Source organism: Erpetoichthys calabaricus, chromosome 6 (assembly GCF_900747795.2).
Source record: "Erpetoichthys calabaricus chromosome 6, fErpCal1.3, whole genome shotgun sequence".
In the NCBI taxonomy this organism is placed as follows: Eukaryota; Metazoa; Chordata; class Cladistia; order Polypteriformes; family Polypteridae; genus Erpetoichthys; species Erpetoichthys calabaricus.
In genome coordinates this window covers 102970090-102991578 of record NC_041399.2, presented here as the reverse complement: position 1 = coordinate 102991578, position 21489 = coordinate 102970090, and the positions used below count along the sequence as shown (strand labels likewise).

The window sequence follows — 21489 nt, the reverse complement described above, 5'->3', positions numbered from 1 at the left end:
TACCCTTCTTGCTACATGTAAATGTGCAGTGTGTAAACATCATTCTCTTTGTTATAAAGTAAGACATGATTCAGTATTAATTTTATTGCCCATAGCCATATTAATAAAATTAAAAATAATGTTTTGTTCAAAAACAAAAAAAAAAAGTAATAGCATTGCATTCCCCTTTCCCTGTTCCCTGTAAACACACAAGTGGTAAACTCAATAACCAATTCATTTGTTTTGTGCTTGTTTATATCTGTGAAATTGCTCTAATCCGAGACCCACCTGTATTTGGAAAAAACACCAATTTTTTCATTTAACATACATTCAGAATTCACTATCTTGGGATCAAATGAGAGGCCTAGAAAATACTGTTTCTAGGGAAGAAATTTTCTTTCATGTGGATTACATTTTTACTTTTGTTGACTTAATAATTACAAAATGTAGTATTTAGTACTATTTTTAAATACATCTGAAATCACTAAAAGGATTATTTTCACATATTCAATGCTTTTAGGACAGTGTACCTTAGTTTCTTAAAATTCTGTATGTAATAAGGGTTTAGCAACAATTTATCACATAGTTAAACATCCTGGTAAAATTCTTGCATTTACTCACTTATTTCAGATGTCATATTGACTTTTGAAATGTTTTAAAATTGACTTATTTCAAAAAGTTACATCTTCTTTAAAATGATTGTAAAATGAATCACATTTGCATGCCAAGATATTTTCTTTTTATTACATGAATGCCTTAAACAATGACTATAGAAGAGCAAGCTGATAAATAAATCTCTCCTTGCTTCTGTGGAGTATTTCTTGCTGGGGTAAAAAAATGATGACACTTCGTTGCATGTTGAACAATGAAAAGAGCATTGGAAACACACTATTTTAGTAGTGGTGGCTTTATCATACTTTGTCTGCCTAACATGCAGTAAAATGAGAAAATATGCAGTTAGCGAAGATTAGTTGGGGAGGGCAACAAATAACAAATCAAGGGATATCAATAAATTGAAGACTAGATTGAGAATATGATGGGCAGTCATTTGAAAAAAGAGAGAAGTTGAAAGTTTTTGTTAGGTTATCAGTTCACAGGGAATGTATAAGTCGATATAAAAGTAAGTTTAAAATTAAAAATATTTTACTTAAGGAAAAAAGTATTCTGGGTTATTTGATTTATACCCTGCCCAGCCAAAACCTGTTTCTTGCATAATTTCTATAGGTTGTCTCCAAAGAGGAATCTGGATGGGCTGTGATAGCTTAAGTTGGGATCCACTTTCAAAAAACAATCTTGTATTGGAAAACACATTTTTGCAACAGTTTAAAAAAATAATAAATGCTTTTGATTATTTAAATATTACAGAGTTGGGTTTTAATTAATATGAATTGTTATTATTTTTGTTTTTAATATGAAATTTTGGTATGTAAGGAGTTTGCACAAATTCTTCACTGAAGTAAAGGAACACTGAAAATAGAAGAGCCACTCAAGAAGTAGCAGTATTTTGGTGCCTAAATTGCTTTAATATTAATTTGACAAGTTAAAGCAGTAGCAGTCTCGTGTACGTGTGATGTATGGTATATTTACTAGTCAAGATGTATCATAAATGGTGCTACTTCTTGATGCCTTGTGGTGTTTCCACCAGAAGGTAAGTGTATCATATACATTTCATTTGAACTTCCACATGCCCTACAGTACTGAAAGTACAGTATTGGGCATTTTAAAAAAAATAATGAAAGTAATTTGGCTCCCACCTACAATACTACTCTTAAAGCACAATGAGCTGCAAAATATTACCAAGATAAGTCTACAATATAGTATATAATAATGACAATGCATAAACATTTTTTTTTTCTTATAAAAAAACAAAATTGTTTAGTTTTGGACAAATGATACAAGGCACCCATAGAACTTGACTAATACTTTCTTGTTTATATTTATTTTTTGATAATTTGGTACAGATGAATGATGGCCCATTGTGTAAGTGTAGTGCTAAAGCCAGACGAACAGGAATTCGGCACAGTATTTATCCAGGTGAAGAGGTGAGTAAAATTAAGTATTTGACTGTGTGTGAGCTTCTGTTTGTTTTTAGTTGACATTTTGACAGAATTCTTACAGTTGTCATTTTTGACTCTTAATACCGTTTATCAAAGTTGCATAGAGAATATGATATGTTATTGATGAGCAAATGTGGTATTCTATAATGTGTAATTGTACACTGTATGAATATAAATAGTTAACATTGAAAGCGTTGTTTTGAAATAGTAATAATGTTTAAAAAAAATTAATATACTTCATTTTGTGGCAGAAAGTAAACCAACACTGACACTAAATGGCACTATTATATTATAAAAACTGTAATATTCAATAACCTTTAGGATTATCACAACAAAATTATCCTAAAATACATTTAAAAGCAATCAATAATTTATCAACTTTGCCATTTTCTTATTCTTTAATTTCTGGCTTTTTTATAAACTCATTAAAAAAAGCCATCAACAACACTATGATAAAAAATGTATTACAGTGATCCCTCGCTATATCGCGCTTCGCCTTTCGCGGCTTCACTCTATCGCGGATTTTATATGTAAGCATATTTAAATATATATCGCGGATTTTTTGCTGGTTCGCGGATTTCTGAGGACAATGGGTCTTTTAATTTCTGGTACATGCTTCCTCAGTTGGTTTGCCCAGTTGATTTCATACAAGGGACGCTATTGGCAGATGGCTAAGAAGCTACCCAACTTACTTTTCTCTTTCTCTCTCTTGTGCTGACTTTCTCTGATCCTGACGTAGGGGGTGTGAGCAGGGGGGCTGTTCGCACACCTAGATGATACGGACGCTCGTCTAAAAATGCTGAAAGATTATCTTCACGTTGCTACCTTCTGTGCAGCTGCTTAGTGAAGCGACATGCTGCACGGTGCTTCGCATACTTAAAAGCTCGAAGGGCACGTATTGATTTTTGCATGTTTGTTTTTCTCTGTCTCTCTCTCTCTCTGCTCCTGACGGAGGGGGTGTGAGCTGCCGCCTTCAACAGCTTTGTGCCGTGGTGCTTCGCATACTTAAAAGCCAAACAGCCCTATTGATTTGTTTGCTTTCCTCTGTCTTTATGACAGTCTCTGCTCCTGATGCGCACTCCTTTGAAGAGGAAGATATGTTTGCATTCTTTTAATTGTGAGACAGAACTGTCATCTCTGTCTTGTCATGGAGCACAGTTTAAACTTTTGAAAAAGAGACAAATGTTTGTTTGCAGTGTTTGAATAACGTTCCTGTCTCTCTACAACCTCCTGTGTTTCTGCGCAAATCTGTGACCCAAGCATGACAATATAAAAATAACCATATAAACATATGGTTTCTACTTCGCGGATTTTCTTATTTTGCGGGTGGCTCTGGAACGCAATCCCTGCGATGGAGGAGGGATTACTGTAATTCATTCAGATGTATTAAGTATTACTTAAACAGCAGTAATAAAAGACAGCAAAGTCAGAATAATAACTTTGGTGGAAAAATAAAAATCATGGTTAAAGAAATGAGAAAACACGCTACCAGCCATGAAGATGTTTCTGAACCTATTAGTTCAGATGGCTAGTTAAAGAAATCAAACCCAAGTCCATCACACTGGTTCTGTATATACTTCTCTCTTTGTCTATATAGTCAATTTACATTTATTAGTCCAAATCAAAAATAAAACCAGGACCTCAGAAAACTGAAAATGCAACACTGCAAAATTGGTTGGTACAAAAATTGGAGATGTTTGTCAGCCATAGCATACTCCTCTAGTCCCCAAGTCGGTACTGGTTTTTGGATTGCCTCATAACCCTCACCCCATCCCCACAGTACAACTTCTCTATATTTAAAGTTGGAGAAAAGGCAATGCACATTCAAAATTTTGTGAAAATCAGATCCAATATCTTTGTGTGATAGCGGAACAAACCGGCAAATAAACAGAGAATATCATTTTATTTATACAGATAATATTCACATAATGAATATAAGATCAAAACGGAGTGTACCATTCTAGAGTTTGTAACAATCATTCCTTTGCATTCTTCGGCATATTTTTGCTAGTCCAGCACCTCCCATTGCAGGATATTGGCTATTTCTTCCTCAGGTACCAATGGTTTATTGCTACGTAAAAGATACAGTAGCACTTGATGCATTGATAAAACCTCCTTTCCACCATCTAGAAAAGTTATAAAACATATACAACAACTCACAAATCAGTAATTCCTACACCAGTATGAAAACTCCAAGAAATGTACAATAACTGAATATCAGCCTGGTAAATGTGTGAAAGATGTAGAGATTTTGATCTGTCATATTCCTTTTAATCACTTTTAAATTAATTTTGAATCCAAAAAGCTGTAAAGTGTTAGCTGTACATTTATTGAACAAAATATTAATCAAATTAGCAGAATTATTTCAATTTGTGTTAAAATATTTTAAATCTCTACTTCAGTTTCACAATCTACCTTCAGAAACACTGTTTTCTAAATTATGAAAAAGGAACTTTACTTATATAGTTTCTTGGAAGTTTAATTGAACTAGACCAATCACAGGCAACACTGAACTAGCTAGCTGCTTTATACATTAGCTATAAGAAAAGTATCTGAAAATTGGACAGATTCTGAAATAAGAAAACCTCAAAATCAAAGGCGGAAGCTACTGAGCATGGTTACAACTAGAGAAAGAAATACAGCATTTGATCCACAGCCAGTATTTCCCACCAGCAAAGGCAGTAATGTACTTGTATGGAAATGCAGTGTGGGGATGTGCAATACAACACACAAACCAATCTTGACATAACTTTCCAAAACTGTAAAAATGTAGCTGCACATGCTTTTGAAATCTTCCTGCAGTATTTATAAAATGTCCTTCCATAGCAAAGCTTACAACTTAAATCATTGTGATGTGAAGACATTGCACATAAGAAATATATGTATAAAAATACCTTAGTTAACCATTACTTCCTAAAAGCATGCGTGCAATTAGTGACTTCATATTGTTGAGATTTCACATCTCTTAGTCAGGGATGGTATTGGCCTGTTAAATTACTTATCCATCCTGGTATGTGTAAATAATTAACCTCCGTAAATTTCTGGAATGGCTATCGTGGGAATATTCTCGAACATCAAAACCTGTTCCATATTTCTTATGTCCATCCATCCATTGTCCAACCTGCTATATCCTAACTACAGGTTCACGGGGGTCTGCTGGAGCCAATCCCAGCCAACACAGGGCGCAAGGCAGGAAACAAACCCCAGGCAGGGCACCAGCCCACCGCAAGGCACGAACACAAACACACAGAAAGCACACACTAGGGACAATTTTTAGAATCGTCAATGCACCTAACCTGCATGTCTTTGGACTGTGGGAGGAAACCGGAGTACCCGGAGGAAACCCATGCAGACACGGGGAGAACATGCAAACTCCATGCAGGGAGGACCTGAGAAGCGAACCACAGAATAAAATGATACATTTTATACATATAAATTTAAATATATGTATCACCTCCAATGCTCTAAATCATTGTGTGGAGTTTACACAATATAGAGTGTTTGTTTTGTTGGAATTCCTTGTTTCTTTAGTTATTCTTCACTCCTCGATGGCGTGCGTTAGGCATAGGTACACAGTATAATGTATTTTCATGTATTTATTTATTTATTTTAAATCTCATTTAATCATAAACATACCTCACAAACAAGGCTTTTGCTTTGAAGCGATATTCGTTTTCTGGAAGAAGATGGCATAGGTTTACAGGGTGAAACCAATGTTATAATTGTTAAACAAAATCACAAATTTCACAAACTGGACCATTTTGAATAGCAAAATGCTAGCACAAGGTAGCTATCTTGAACGGAACACTTTTTTGCATTATTATATTTTATTGATTTTGCTTTTTTAATTAAAAATTATGTTGTTTGCTTTTTTTTTTTTTTAAATATGCATTACTCTTGGATCTTTGTATATGATAATATAAAGTATGCTAGTTAGCAACATATTTTTTGTTTTGCCTTATTCTAATTTAGGTTAGTAATTTCAGGTTAGGGTTGCTAAATTGAGAGACTTGTTTTATGCTGCAACTGTACTACCCATGGTGGAAAATGGTTTTGTAATTTGGAGATTTTCCATTAAGCAAGGTAAGTAATGAGGAGCACTACTAGTTCATAACATTTTTTCATCTATATAGACAACTAACAAATAGAAATGCAGGTAAATGCTGATGCCATTTATGATATGATCTTCAACCATCATAATGTTCTGTTTTAAATTTTTTAAACAACCAAAAACTTTCTTATTTTTGTCCCTCTACAAATGATTGAAGACTATGTTTGGCAAATTTTAAAATTAGTTTTTCATTGGCCTTGATTCCGCTCATTATATTCTCAGGATACTACCTTTCTTGTAAGTCACATAAAATATTTGCTATGTAACTAATAAAATAGTGTTAAATGTTTCTCTTCACAAGCTCCAATTTCACATGTACCTGGACTACAGTAATGCCTCGCTATATCGCGCTTCGACTTTCGCGGCTTCACTCTATCGCGGATTTTATATATAAGCATATTTAAATATATATTGCAGATTTTTTGCTGGTTCGCGGATTTCTGCAGACAGTGGGTCTTTTAATTTCTGGTACATGCTTCCTCAGTTGGTTTGCCCAGTTGATTTCATGCAAGAGACGCTATTGGCAGATGGCTGAGAAGCTACCCAACCAGAGCGCATATTACGTATTAAATAAAACTCCTCAACTATATTGTGAGCACGGGGGCTGTTCGAACCCCTAGAGGATACAGCTGCTCCTCAAAAAACGCTGAAAGATTACCTTCACATTGCTCCCTTCCTTGCTGGGCTTGCATGTGGCTGCTTTGTCAAGCGATATGCTTCCCGCACGGTGCTTCGCATACTTAAAAGATCAAACGGCACGTATTGATTTTTGATTGTTTGCTTTTCTCTCTCTCTCTTGCTCTGACATTCTCTGCTCCTGACGGAGGGGGTGTGAGCACCCCTAGACGATACGGACGCTCCTCTAAAAAATGCTGAGAGACTACCTTCACATTGCTCTCTTCCTTGCAGATGCTTTGTCTGACGGTGCTTCGCATGCTTAAAAGCCAAACAGCCCTATTGATTTTTGATTGTTTGCTTTTTTCTCTCTGACATTATCTACTCCTGACGCACACTCCTTTGAAGAGGAAGATATGTTTGCATTCTTTTAATTGTGAGACGGAACTGTTATCTCTGTCTTGTCATAGAGCACAGTTTAAACATTTGAAAAAGAGACAAATGTTTGTTTGCAGCGTTTGAATAAAGTTTTTGTCTCTCTACAACCTCCTGTGTTTCTGTGCAAATCTGTGACCCAAGCATGACAATATAAAAATAACCATATAAACATATGATTTCTACTTCGCGGATTTTCACCTTTCGCGGGGGGTTCTGGAACGCAACCCCCGCGATCGAGGAGGGATTACTGTACTCACATATTCATATTTGTGTGTTTAATATATATATTTTTCCCCCCAGCAGTTACTGGCAAGGTATGCTTTTAATTGTACTGTAAGATGTAACAAAAATATATTAAATTAAAATTGAAAGTTATATGAAAACACTGTTTAAATGTGTATTTTGCAGTTGCCTAATCACAGCAATGGTTTTCCTGTTTTTTCCTAGAGTATTAAGGCATGTCGCCCAATGACAAATAATGCTGGTCGCTTATTCCACTACAGAATAACTGTATCTCCACCCACTAACTTCTTAGTAAGTAATTAAATAATATTTTTATTAAAGAACTTACAGTACACTTATGTCTCAAGATTATACATTTTAAGTAAGATTAACTTAACATGGTATTCCTCTTGATGCTTTTTTTCTTTACACTACTTTTATTCTTTTTTCTATTGTTGAAAGATGTTTTGAGTTTTGTACATATCTGACTACATTAATAAATCTAGTTCTTCTAACCAAAATACCTAATATATATTTTAATTTTGTTGAATCTGTATTATGCATACAGCCTTGAAAAAGTATTTAGCCCCTAACGCTTTTTTTCTCATAAATGATTATAACAACCTGAGATTTTGATGAGATTCAACAGGAATTAAAAATGAAAGAAAATTAGAATCTCTCCTCTCCTGTTCAGTACCTGGTTGAACCATCTCTTATACCTATTACAACAAGTAGTCTGTTTGGAAAGTCTTTATGCACATTCTAATAGAGAAACATTTAGAGCTTCCTCTTTCCAAAATTGTTCAAGTAGTGCCAGGCTCGTTGGGGATTGGTTGTGGACAGATATTTTTTGGTAATGTCCCAAATTTTTGATGGGATTAAGGTCAGCATTTTACTAAGCCACTCAAGGATATTGATTTCCTTGATTTTAAACCACTCCATTTTTGTTTGAGTGACATGCTTTGGGCAATTATCCTTTTGTTTGGCAAAGCTCTTCCCAAGTTTACATTTTGAAAGAGGGGAGTAGGTTTTTGTTCAGGATCTATATGTACTGTGTAGCATTCGTTTTTTCCATTAATCCTGATCACAGTGTTGGCCCCTGCTGCTGAAAAATTGTAGATTTACACCATGCATACCATTTAGTGCTCAAAAAGTTTCACTTTAGTCTCATCAGACCACAAGACTTTGTGCCACATCTCTGCGGTATCCACCAAGTAATGTTTTGCAGATTCTTTCCTGCCAAGGACATGTTATTTATTTAGCATCATGGTAGCCTCTGACAAGTGGTATTCTTGTTTGCTGACTAACATTAGAAGAATGGCCTAACCTAGGCAGTGTGGTTGTAGTTTTAGATTTTTTCCATTTCTGTATTTTGGGCAGCAGTGAACCCCAAAGTTTGTTTGCCGACTTTCAGGAAGTCTTGCACTCTTCCTCAGATCTGTGCTGCTCTTTAAGTATACCCCTGACTTGTTTTGAATAAAATTTTGTCTTCATTTTGGTTTGCTTTATGAAATATCTTAAATATATTGTTAGACCTAAGTGAGAGGGGCTATTTATCCTTATGAATTAATTTAACACACGTGATCCTTCCGTTTCTTGCACAAGGTGGAGACCATCAACAAATTAAGGGAGTTTGTAAGGTAATATACTGCACCTAAGCAAAATTAGCCGTAAATTTATAAAGGGTATGAAAACTACTTAATCTCACAATTTTACAAATTGTTGAAAGCTTTTCATTATGTTTCTTTTGATTTGGTATATTGTATACAGTTTTATTGATCATCTGGAAAAAGTCATACTTTCTTACTTTGCTAAATTATAAGATTAGCACCTGAGGAAAATAATGTGAAAATGGTTTTGAAGGATAGACCTTTTCAAGGAACGCGTGTCTAAATTCTTTTCTTTTCTGATTTTTGCCTGTTCAACAGAAGTGGTGGACACATATACCCAATATTCATGAATAAAATATAGTTTTAATCGGCTCATTTCAGATGAAAAATAAGGATATTTAGTTGTGTTCAGTGTTTATTCAACTTTAAAATGAGTGGTTTCACAACAAAGTATTGTTCATAATTGTTACTTATAAAGTAATGACGATGGTTGGAAGTTCAGGGGCACACATAAATGGGCCTTGTTCTGTTAACTAGTGTGTGCAATGTTTGTATGCATTACTTTTTCTCCTAAGCAAGTCTCATGCTGCATAGAACCACAATATCGTTTATTTTTTGTTTAAGAGAAGAGGAAAGAAATTCTTGATTTTTAGCGTGTCTTAAGTTTACTTTAATGACATTGTATACATAGTTCTGTTCTGTATTTTTTTTGTCTTATCTTGACAGTTTTGTAAATAAAGTAAACTTATTTTTAGAAAGTATTAAACATTACAGTATTTTTGTCCTTTCTCCATTTAATTGATTCAACAGTTGTAGTCAAGTAGTATACAAAATATAAATTAGTACTGTATATTATCAGAAGGGTTTGTATGATCTTAGATAGTCACTTGTGAACAAGTACCTATAGCTTAACTGTTTATGCATTAAGTGTAATGTTTCCTTTTATAATCTACATCAACTTTTATAATACTGTCTCGCTTGTTTGATTTTTTTTTTTTTTTTTTTAATAGACGGATCGTCCAACTGTTATTGAATATGATGATCATGAGTACATCTTTGAAGGCTTTTCTTTGTTTTCTCATACTCCACTTACCAATGTAAGTTTTACTAATTTAAAATGTATAAATTATTTATAGATTGTTAATATATAAGTAATTTTTGCCTTCCTGTCATTAATAGTGCAAATAAATACATATATATTATATTCTCCTGATATTCTGGGTTCAGAAGGAAGAAATATAATTAAAAGTATTTCATGCAAAGATGCAGATACAGAGAGTATAAGTCTTGTTATAATTTTCTGCTTTGTTTTGGTTTCCTTTTGAAAACCCCTTTTTCCTTTGATGAAACAGACTCGAAAACAGAACAAATAATAGAAGGCATACAAGTTGCATTCTGGTCACTTTGGCTTTAACAAATCAATATGTCAGTGTATGTTATTTGAATCTCTAAAAGGATCTAGCTTTTTTCTCTTGCCCACAAGAGCTTAATTCACTTTCCTAATATCTTTGTTGATTGGCAAGGCCTCAGTGACTTTGATGACTTGTCTGAAGAAGGCTCAGTAACAAATTTGAGAAGAGCAACAGGACTGTTTTGGTCCACATTTTTAGATTCTTTAACGTGTACCCTGAGGGGTGAATGCCTTCTGATTAAAGTGTATGTTTCAAAATTCCTTTTATACTGTAGACAAGAATGATTCTGGGATGTCATATACTAGCATATGCACTTTGCCCCAACTATAGCTATGAAAATCTTCACTTATGCCCTAAATTTGGGAAACCACATTTATCTCCCTGGCTATCCGGTAAAATAGTTATCAATAAAGCAAAATTCAAAATGACTGATATGGTTAAGAACAGTGAAACATGATGACCATAACTGGTGATATTAATGGTACATTTATAGTTATTCTCTTAACTGGAACAGAGTGAAAAGTATGTAACAATGTTCTTGAATGAATTATTGAGAAATAGGTCTTATTGCTAAATCTCCATTTGGAGAAATATGGTGCCAAATGGCTGCTTAGAATTCATAAAATGTGTAAGGATCTAGAGATAGCAAAAATTATAGCTTTCAGTTAGTGGAAAGGAGGAGGTTTTGAAGCTGGTGCTTAAAATGTATAGGAAGTGGCTGCTTTTTATGAAGTAAATCTGTAAAGCAGTTAGGTAGTAATTGACCAGCCCAAATTGTGAACATGAATCATGAAACTTCATAAACATATATATTATTTTAAATGTCTACTACAGAGATTATCTTAAAATTAATTTCAGTAACTCAAAGTATCATTTCAATTTTATTTTAACTTTCTCTATAGGAAAGGAGATCAGCGATTCCTGATTTTAACCAGTTAATGAAAGTTTATTTTAAAGGAATACTTTACTCCAAAATTACATTTTTTAAAATGTTGGTAACTCCATGTAGTTTGTAGTGGTGTGTTTTAATCTCATGTTGTCGTGGAGAAATTACATATTGAATATTCAAACTCAACAAATCCTTATGGTGACCAATTCTCCCATTCTGGACAGTGAGAAATGATATGAAAATGTCCATTGAGGTGAAAAAAAATTCTTGCGTACCTCATGTTGCATGATCCACTTGTTTGATAGCCTTTCGTATGGTCAAAGTGCGCAAAATGTTTGCATTCTTTTCTAAAATATTATTAACTGCCTCTCCCCCTCATTCATTGATCAAAAGTGTTTTGTTTTTTTTGGAAAAACATTTTTCCTGTTTACTGTGAATTCCGTGTTTCCAGGAAGTAACTGTTAGAAAACAATGCACACAATTTGCATGGTTTTACCATATGAATGGGTATTGGCCATGTGGATTATGCAACAGGAGTTACATAAGAATTTTCTCCTGGTTTTTTTTTTTTTTTTTTTGGTTAAAAAAAAGTTTTTCTTGCCCACCTCTATAAAGTACATTGGGTAAGTAACTATAAGATAATTAATTCTTTATGGGTGGAGTATTCCTTTAATGACATTGCATGCAGAGTTTTACTGAATTTTAGAAGAAACATAATTTCGGAAGAGAAAAAAGAGCCTGACAGCAGCAGCCCATTGTATTTCATGTAGCAACAGCTTTGGAAACCCAGATTTTTTTTCTTCCATAGAACTGCATAGTATAGAAAAAAAAAGTTCAGAAAAAAATAAAACCGAAGCATAACCTTTTGTTCTTCTGTATTTAACTTCATTACAAGCTTGTAGTAATGTTGACTATTCTAAAAAGTGAGAGTGAAGATAAAATAAAGATTCTTCTTCTCTTTTTGGCTACTCCCATTAGGGGTTGCCACATTGGATCATGTTTTTCCATATCTTTGTCTTCTACATTTTGCAGATGATGGGTGTAACAGAGCATATCCTCTCTCACCACATCCATAAATCTTCTCTTTGGCCTTCCTCTTTTCCTCTTGCCTGGCAACTCTATCTTTACCATCCTTTTCCCAATATACCCAGCATCACTCCCCTACACAATCTCTCCTCTCTGACTTTGTCTCCTAACCTTCCAGCTTGAGCTAACCCTCTAATACACTCATTTCTAATCCTGTTCATCCTCGTCACACCCAATGCAAATCTTAGCATCTTTAACTCTGTCACCTCCAGCTCTGTCTCCTGCTTTCTGGTCAGTGCCAATGTCTCCAACCCATATAACAAAGCTGGTCTCACTACTATCCTGTAGACCTGTCCTTTCACTCTTGCTGATACCCGTCTGTCACAAATCACTCCTGTCACTCTTCTCCACCCATTCCACCCTGCCTGCACTCTCTTTTTCACCTCTCTTCCACAGTCCCTGTTACTCTGTACTGTTGATCCCAAATATTTAAACCCATCCACCTTCCCCAACTCTACTCTTTGCATTTTCACCATTTTACCGACCTCCCTTTCATTTATACACGTGTATTCTGTCTTGTTCCTACTGACCTTCATTCCTCTTCTCTCTAGAGCATATCTCCACTTCTTGAGGGTCTCCTCAACCTGCTCCCTACTCTCGCTACAGATCACATTGTCATCAGCAAACATCATAGTCCATGGGGACTCATGTCTAATCTCGTCTATCAACCTGTCCATCAACATTGCAAATAAGGAAGGGCTGACAGCCGATCCCTGATGTAATCCCACCTCCACATTGAATGCAACCGTCACTCCTACCACTGTCACACTTCCCTCATATCTTGCATACTTCTCTGCCACTCCTGACCTCCTCATACAAGACCACAACTCCTTCTGAGGCACCCTGTCGTATGCTTTCTCCAGGTCCACAAAGACTCAATGCAACTCCTTCTGGCCTTCTCTATACTTCTCCATCAACACCCTCAGAGTAAACATTGCATCCGTGGTGCTCTTTCTTGGCATAAAACCATACTGCTGCTCACTAATCATCACCTCCCTTCTTAACCTAGCTTCCACTATTCTTTCCCATAACTTAATTTTATCCCCCTGTAGTTAGTACCAGTACATTTCTTCTCCACTCCTCAGACATCCTCTCACTTTCCAAGATTCCATTAAACAATCTGGTTAAAAACTCCCCTGGCATCGTTCCTAAACACCTCCATGCTTCCATAGGTATGTCATCTGGACCAACAGCCTTTCCATTCTTCATCCCCTTCATAGTTGTCCTTACTTCCTCCTTGCTAATCTGTTGCACTTTCTGATTCACTATCTCCACATCATCCAACCTTCTCTCTCTCATTCTCTTCATTCATCATCCCCTCAAAGTACTCTTTCCATCTGCTCAACACACTCTCCTCACTTGTGAGTACGTTTCCATCTTTATCCTTTGTCACCCTACCCTGCTGCACATCTTTCCCAGCTCAGTCCCTCTGTTTAGCCAATCGGTACCAAGTCCTTTTTTCCCTCCTGAGTGTCCAGCCTCTCATACAACTCATGATATGCCTTTTCTTTAGCCTTTGCCACCTCTCTCTTCATCTTGCACCTTATCTTCTTGTTCTCCTGTCTACTTTCTGCATCTCTCTGACTATCCTACTTCTTGCTGTTGAATTGTATTACTATCCTTTATTTATTATACCTTTTGTGATGGCTGAGATGAGGTGAGCATAATTTTTATCATACTACTTCTAGAGCTTAATTAACTACTGTACCTTAGTCAAGGTCTCATGATACATCACTTTGCTTAACCATTTATGCATGTTGGATTTTTTTTTCCAGATTCCACTATGCAGAGTAATCCGTTTCAATATAGACTATACCATTCATTTTATTGAAGAAATGACACCAGAGGTAATTTTTTTTTTTTTTTTAGTCCAAATATTTATTTAAAATTTTGTAAATTAAAACAAAGAAACATGAGTAAACATAAAAACATAGACATACATGTAAAATACCTTGAAATTACTGAGCATTCAGAGTATTGTTTTGGAACTGGTTTAACCATTAGATATTGATAAATATGTTTAATACCTACAGTGCATGAATATATTTATATAAACTTGTTCTACTGCTTTGATTATTTTTGATCTTTGATCGACTCTATCAACGTTTTATTTTTACAAATCAGGACTGTAAGGGAAAATTGTACGTCATATTATGTGTACATTAGACTAAATAAATATATTTTTTGTAGACTAAATTTGTTAAGATTTTTGGCATATCTGCACATTTTCTGTATCATGCCAAATTCTGTCCATCCAGTAGCTGCAATTAAAGTCAAACAAACTTCCATTGTCTGGGTAATTCATTAAAAAGGATATAACTATAACCTACATCAAAATCGTCAAAACAATTGTTTTCAAGATATGCATTTAATAACTAGATGTATGTGACAACTTTTATTTTCTCACAACCGCTACACTATGAAACTAATTTTATCCAATATTAAGTTCATTTTTGTGTGTTTTTTTTTTTTTTTTTTTTATAAATATACAGAACTTTTGTGTACGAGGTCTTGAACTGTTTTCATCCTATTTGTTTAAAGATATATTGGAGCTGTACGACTGGAATCTAATGGGTAATATGAATCTTTTTTTTACAGCGCATACTGTAGAGTTGACAATGTATGACAAAGATGGTGCTGAAAACCTGTAAAGAGTTTTATCATTAAATCTGATTACTTGCTTAACATTTTTCTTATGAAAACATTCAGTAGATTTTCATAAGTTCAATACAAATGCCACTGATAAACGTTTTGCGCCTGTGTTTATTAATATTAAGTGGTTTGCTTAGAGGTGAAAGGTAAAGCTGCTAATGCAGTCTAATCTTAAATTGTTATTCCTTTTAGTTTGTTAAACTAAATGCAAACCTTTGACAATAAATGTTGTCATAATTGATGATCTTTAGCTCAAGCATGACAAACTTAATTTTATCGAGGGACAATAAGAGCATTATGCAGTCTGGAATCCACAGCATTTTTAGAGATCATGAATGCTCTTTATTTTCAGTTGTTTCCAAAATATGTTGATTATAATTTAATGTGCTTTTTGCTGTATTTTCCTTTTACTGTCAAAAATTATAGGTATTTCTAGTATGTTAGCATTTTGTAGTATAGTACCATTTTCAAATAAAAGAGACAAAAATTTGCTTGAACACAGTTTTTGATTGTGTGTTTGTGACAAATGTTCTTTAAACTAGCATAAAAAACACATTTTTTGTCTTGTAGGTTCTGAAAGTGACAAAGACTCCCGTTGTCCAAAGTTTCACTTCATGCCTCGTTTTGTTAGGTTTCTGCCAGGTATGTTGGATATTTCTATATGTCGTGTACTGTAGTTTTTTATTTTATTTATTTAATTAATTAATTAGAAATGGATAACATGCCATACAATCAAGTCAAATTTAACAAATCGGAGCCAAATTTGACCCCTACCCTAGAGAAAGAGAGAAGAGCCAACAACCAAAGCTACTCTATAAAAGGAACAAGAAAAGAAGGGTATCCTTTTCCATAAAATGGAAGCTTATTCTAAAATGGTATTGATTAGTCCCTGCCATATTTTGAAAAAGCTCTGAACAGATCTCTAAGTGAGAAATTAAATTTTCCAATTTCAAGAAGTATAAGAACATCAGTTACCCACTGACTTAAGAGTGGTGTGGTGGGATTCTTCCATTTCAGTGACAAACATGCTAGTACTGTAGTAAAGGAAATTAGTTTGTTTGTTCTTCTGTGGAAGTACACCAAACACAGATGTTAATGGGTTAGGTGTGATTGTGACACCAAGGCTGTCTGATAGGCATGCAAAGATTTTTGTCCAAAATGTTGTTAATTTGGTGCACGCCCAGAACATGTGGCCCAGTGAGGCTGGAGCTCACTGTTTGACTCTTGCCCTGGATACATTTTGGACACTTTTAAATGAGATAAATGTGCTCGATAAAAGATTTTAAGTTAAATGACTGAATGCTTTGCACATGTGGAGCGCGAGTGTATTCTGTGCATGGCTGCCTTTCACTCCATCCATCCATCCATTTTCCAACCTGCTGAATCCGAATACAAGGTCACAGGGGTCTGCTGGAGCCAATCCCAGCCAACACAGGGCACAAGGCAGGAACCAATACCAGGCAGGGTGCCAACCCACCGTAGTGCCTTCCACTCCTTTTCTGAAATGTTAAGTGACAAATCCTTCCCCCAATGTACTTTGGGGTCTTTGAAAGGAAGAGATTTTAAAATATTTTTAAAAATTTCGGGTTGCTATCTGAGTCTTCAAGACTGATCAATAATTCCTCTGGAGTAGAACAAGGTTGAAAGTGAGAAAAATTGTGCAGGTTCAGTTTAGCAAAGTTTCTAGTGTGAAAATAGTGGAGGAATTGTGTTGATGAGAAGATGTATTTGAAGCGTAATTGTTTGTAGGATGCAAAGACATTATTGCGCACAAGTCTCTAAGTGTTTGAATCCCGGGCATTTTCCAGTCATTGAAGAGTGCATATTTTTGAGAGGGTGGAAAAAGGTGGTTGTTATGTAAAGGTGCAACAGATAAAATTTGGATTTTAGTGTAATGATGGTAGTTTGTATTAACTGGGGCACAGAGCCAGAAATATAAAGCAGTACTGCAAGTTTTTATTTCTATTGCAGACCAGGCTTGTGGATATTCATCAATTTGTGTTGATATCCAGGTCTTTATAGCTTGTATGTTTGCCAGCCAGTAATAGAATTGAAAGTTGGGTAGTGCCATGCCCCCTTCTGCTTTAGGTCGGCATAGAATCGCCCTTTGGATGTGTGGATGTTTCAGATTCCAAATAAATGAAGTTGTGATTGAGTCTAATTTCTTAAAAAATGATTTTCTAATGTATATGGGGATGCTTTAAAATAGGAAGAACAACTTGGAAGGTGGGTTGTCTTAACAATGATTCTTCTCCCTGCTAATGTAAGGTGGAGGGTAGACCACGTATACGTAGTCACGTATTGTTTAATTTTTTCCATGCAGTTTCTCGCAGTTTCGCTCTCGCTAGAGCTGATGCTGACGTGTCAGGTCCTGGCAGGTCTGTATCTTTGACCGTCTGTTTCAGGTCAGTCTCTAGGAGTCTGTACCATGAACCTGAAACTGGTTTAGACTTTGATGAGGCTTTTACTGCCTTATCCTTTTCCTTCTGCACCCTTTGTTTGCTACACATGCTTATTTGCTTGTAGTATTATTAAATCCCCTTGGGATGAATAAATTCAGGATGTCTCGATTATATTAACACTAGAATTACCAGAGCCTTGTATATCCGGCCCACCTTAAATCGCTTCTTAAAACCTTTCTCACCTCTCCGCCAGCGTCTTTTGTCATCTAAATGTACTGATAAAGACAAGCTGCCAGCAGCCGGCTATTCCATCCCCCCAACGACTTAGAACGTAAACAAGCTTTTCCCAGCTAATGCCTTGATTGATTATCTGGGAGTGAAGTGGAGTTTTAGAGAAGAAATAATAAGATTGTTATTTGGAACACACGCATTTCATATGTGTTGCATTTCTACAGTAATCTGTGTAAACACATTGTTAAAACAGAAACGGTTTACAATATTCTAGTAGCAAATGACAAAATGTAGGCATAAACTATATAATGTATGAAGCCTGAAGTCCAAATATCAAAGAAACACTTTCACAAAAGGTACAAAAAAAAGCCACCGCAAAAAAAACCCGCCTTAGTGTGAGACATTGACATGACTTAACTATCACTGCTTCCGTGGCGTAACAGTATCAGTCGCTGACTGGGAATCAGATGGTCATGAGTTCGATCCTGCACAACTCCCATTTGAGAAGTGTTCTTATTTTCACTATATTAGAATAAAATGATACATTTGATTTCAGTCTGTAACAGCCGGTGTAATTTATGATATTTGTAAAGGTTAGCTTTATTTTTTTAAAATTCACTTTTCATTGTTTCAGTCGCGTTCAGGATCCATCCCTACCGCCCCCCACCTGACACTGCTGTTTTTACATAAAGACGCCCTATAGTTCTACAGTGTATCACGATACATACGACCACGTGTTTTTTTCCCCCAGTATTGCCAGTCCCCCGGTGTTGCTGTATGCTGTTTCTTTTGTACTCCAGGACATGCAGAGGAAAGCATAGTAAAGAGCAGTAACTTCAGCGGTTTATGCAATCATCAGACACTCCCCATCTGACACTGCTAAAGCTCTGCAGTGTACTTGTGACTGCATTGTCGTACCAATGCTTGCGAACTGAAGTGTCTGCATGCACTTTTCGTGGCATTATACGTGTATTTTTTGAGCATGCCCATGTAGCTGAAACACAGGAACATATGTTGATGTAAAAGTATAACAAAACAAGTGCACTTTTATTCAAGACTATAACCAAAGAAAAAAGAAAGCAAGTTACAGTAGGTGGAATGCTAAGAACTGCTGATTTCCATTCTGTGCTATATAACTGTTAACATTTGAATCTGATGACTGCATATAGCGCTGTCTGATTTAATGTGCGCAAGAACATGCAGGTGGCCAGTTGCTGAGTGCTACAACGCACATTTTAAAAAAAGAAAGAGACAAATATATGTGACGTTTTGAAGAAATCATTTTATGACGTGAATAGTACCAATCAGAAAACATCGTCGAAGTAATGCAATATTATTTGAAAACGAACAGCGTCAGGTTGGGTGTGAAGTTATACTGGTGCTGTTTGAGTCAGATCAGAAGCTGAATAAGCTGAAAAAGCTCATGTTCTGACTCTAAGTAAAAAAGCATGAATTAATCAACAGAAATAACCGCGATTGACATTTTAAAGTTAACGATTTACAGTGCATACCAATTTATAAATTCAATGTCCGTTTGAGGAAAAAAAAAACACTTTCTTCAAAGCTGGGAATCGAACTCGCGTCTCTGTGGCACAGTAAGGCAGTGGTGCTCCAAGTCAGCAAACCGTCCTTATAACTTATTTTTTCAAGATCCATAACACACAGACAGACCGAGCACTGCGTAATACAGAGACAGACAGGCAGAGATATACAAACAAACAGGGAAGGCACATGTACTGAAAGAAAAAAAAAAATCAACATGTGCGTTGTTTCTGCTGCACTGAATAAACTCACCCGCTCTAACATCACCCCTCCCCCCGATCTGACTCTCTAAGTAACAGCGCAAGTACAGACACAAATCAAGTGCATGTGTGTACTGTATAATATTAACAAAAAGAGCAGCTTACTACTGAAAACGGCAAATATAGGAGTGAGTGGGGATCGAACCAGGACTCTTGATTACACTTGGTTTGCGTCTGTACTTGCGCTGTTACTTAGAGAGCCAGATCGGGGGAGGGGTGATGTTAGAGCGGTGAGCTTATTCAGTGCAGAAGAAACAACGCACATGTTGATTTTTTTTCTTTCAGTACATGTGCCTTCCCTGTTTGTTTGTATATCTCTGCCTGTCTGTCTCTGTATTACGCAGTGCTCTGTCTGTCTGTGTGTTATGGATCTTGAAAAAAATAAGTTATAAGGACAGTTGTTCATGTTAATTGCAGTCTCAATTGTTAAAAAAATATTTTAAAAGGAGCATCCCACATGAAAATATAACGATCTCATTACCTGACAGTCCATACCAATTTACAAATTTTATGTCCGTTTGAGGTTAAAAAGAAAAAAAAAGAAGTAACACTTTATCCCCAGCGGGGAATTGAACTAATGTTTGTAAGGCAGAGAAAAGCTACTCGGTCTGAGAGGCAAATCTTAGCGCGCTACGCCACGGAAGCTGTTATATGGTGTGTGAAGCTTTTGTAGAAGTGTTTATTTGATCTTAGGAACTCGGGCTTTACACATTCTATAGTTTATGCCTACATTTTGTAACATTTATTACTAAAATATGAAAAAGTTTCTGTTTTAGCAATGTGTTTACACAGATTACTGTAGAAACGGAACACGCATGAAATGCATGTATTCCAAATAGCGATCTATTATTTCTATTCTAAAACTCCAGCAGTTCAGTCACTCCCAGGTAACCAAACAAGCCATGAGCTGGGAAAACTTAGTGAACGTTCTGTGACGGTGGGGGATGGAATAGCCGGCTGCTCGCTGCTCCTCTTAATCGGCACATTTAGAAGACAAAAGAGAGGTGAGAACGGTTTTAAGGTGGGCCGGATCTACGAGTTTTTTCGTAGACTCTGGTAATTCTAGTGTTAAAGAAAAAGGTTAAAACAACAGCTGCTAACGGAGCTCCTCCTTACATGTCCATCTCCAACAAGACCAACTCCGTGTACTGTACAGTCATTGATGCTTCTGTTTTACAGTAGAAGTTAAACACAGACCTCAAGTACAAATTTAATCATTAATGTGTATATTACATAATCAATAGTACTAGGGTGCTGTACCGTGTTAGCCATTATGAATGTAGAGAAAAGCCAAGCAAAATGACACCTTTTATTGGCTAACTAGAAAGATTACAATATGCAAGCTTTCGAGGCAACTCAGGCCCCTTCTTCAGGCAAGATGTAATCATCTTGCCTGAAGAAGGGGCCTGAGTTGCCTCGAAAGCTTGCATATTGTAATCTTTGTAGTTAGCCAATAAAAGGTGTCATTTTGCTTGGCTTTTCTCTACTTACACAATCAATGAAATTCCTGTGTTCATGTCTTCTATAAAATAGTGGCAATAGCACAATTCCAGGAAAAAACACACAAAAGTAAGAAGTAACATAATAGTCTGAATGCAGTTTCCATTTAATAGTTACTTTTGGACTTTCCTCAGATGTCCTAAAACTGTAAAGGCATTGATGAGCCTTCTTGACAAAAGCTGACATGTTTTGTGCACACCTTAGGTACTCTTTACATTTATTAAGGACTGGTGTTCATTTAAAAAATGTAATTATGATTAATCAAATTTGATATTATTTAATCAAAATTAACTACATATTAATTGCAATGTATTGTATTTCCTTCTAGCATATTATTTTTTTTCTGTAAAGCAGAAATAACTCAGTGATTAATTTCTTTAAAAATAGTGTTGATAATCACTTGTCTGTGTATATTAAATTATTTCAGTTAGATTATTGAGAAGTTTTGTGTACCAGAAACACACTGCAGGTTGCTATAACTTT

At 35.6% G+C, this 21489-nt stretch overlaps 1 protein-coding gene across 1 annotated transcript in view; it reads left to right on the top strand.

Moving 5' to 3' along the window:
• The window catches only part of drosha (drosha ribonuclease III), a 139709-nt gene that overhangs the window by 43743 nt on the left and 74477 nt on the right, over nucleotides 1–21489 (top strand). The window contains exons 7-12 of the mRNA XM_028803821.2: nucleotides 1941–2021; nucleotides 7648–7734; nucleotides 10043–10129; nucleotides 14195–14266; nucleotides 14912–14993; nucleotides 15642–15713. Of these exons, the coding sequence (XP_028659654.1) occupies nucleotides 1941–2021; nucleotides 7648–7734; nucleotides 10043–10129; nucleotides 14195–14266; nucleotides 14912–14993; nucleotides 15642–15713 (481 nt within the window). The remainder of the gene's footprint in view (nucleotides 1–1940; nucleotides 2022–7647; nucleotides 7735–10042; nucleotides 10130–14194; nucleotides 14267–14911; nucleotides 14994–15641; nucleotides 15714–21489) is intronic.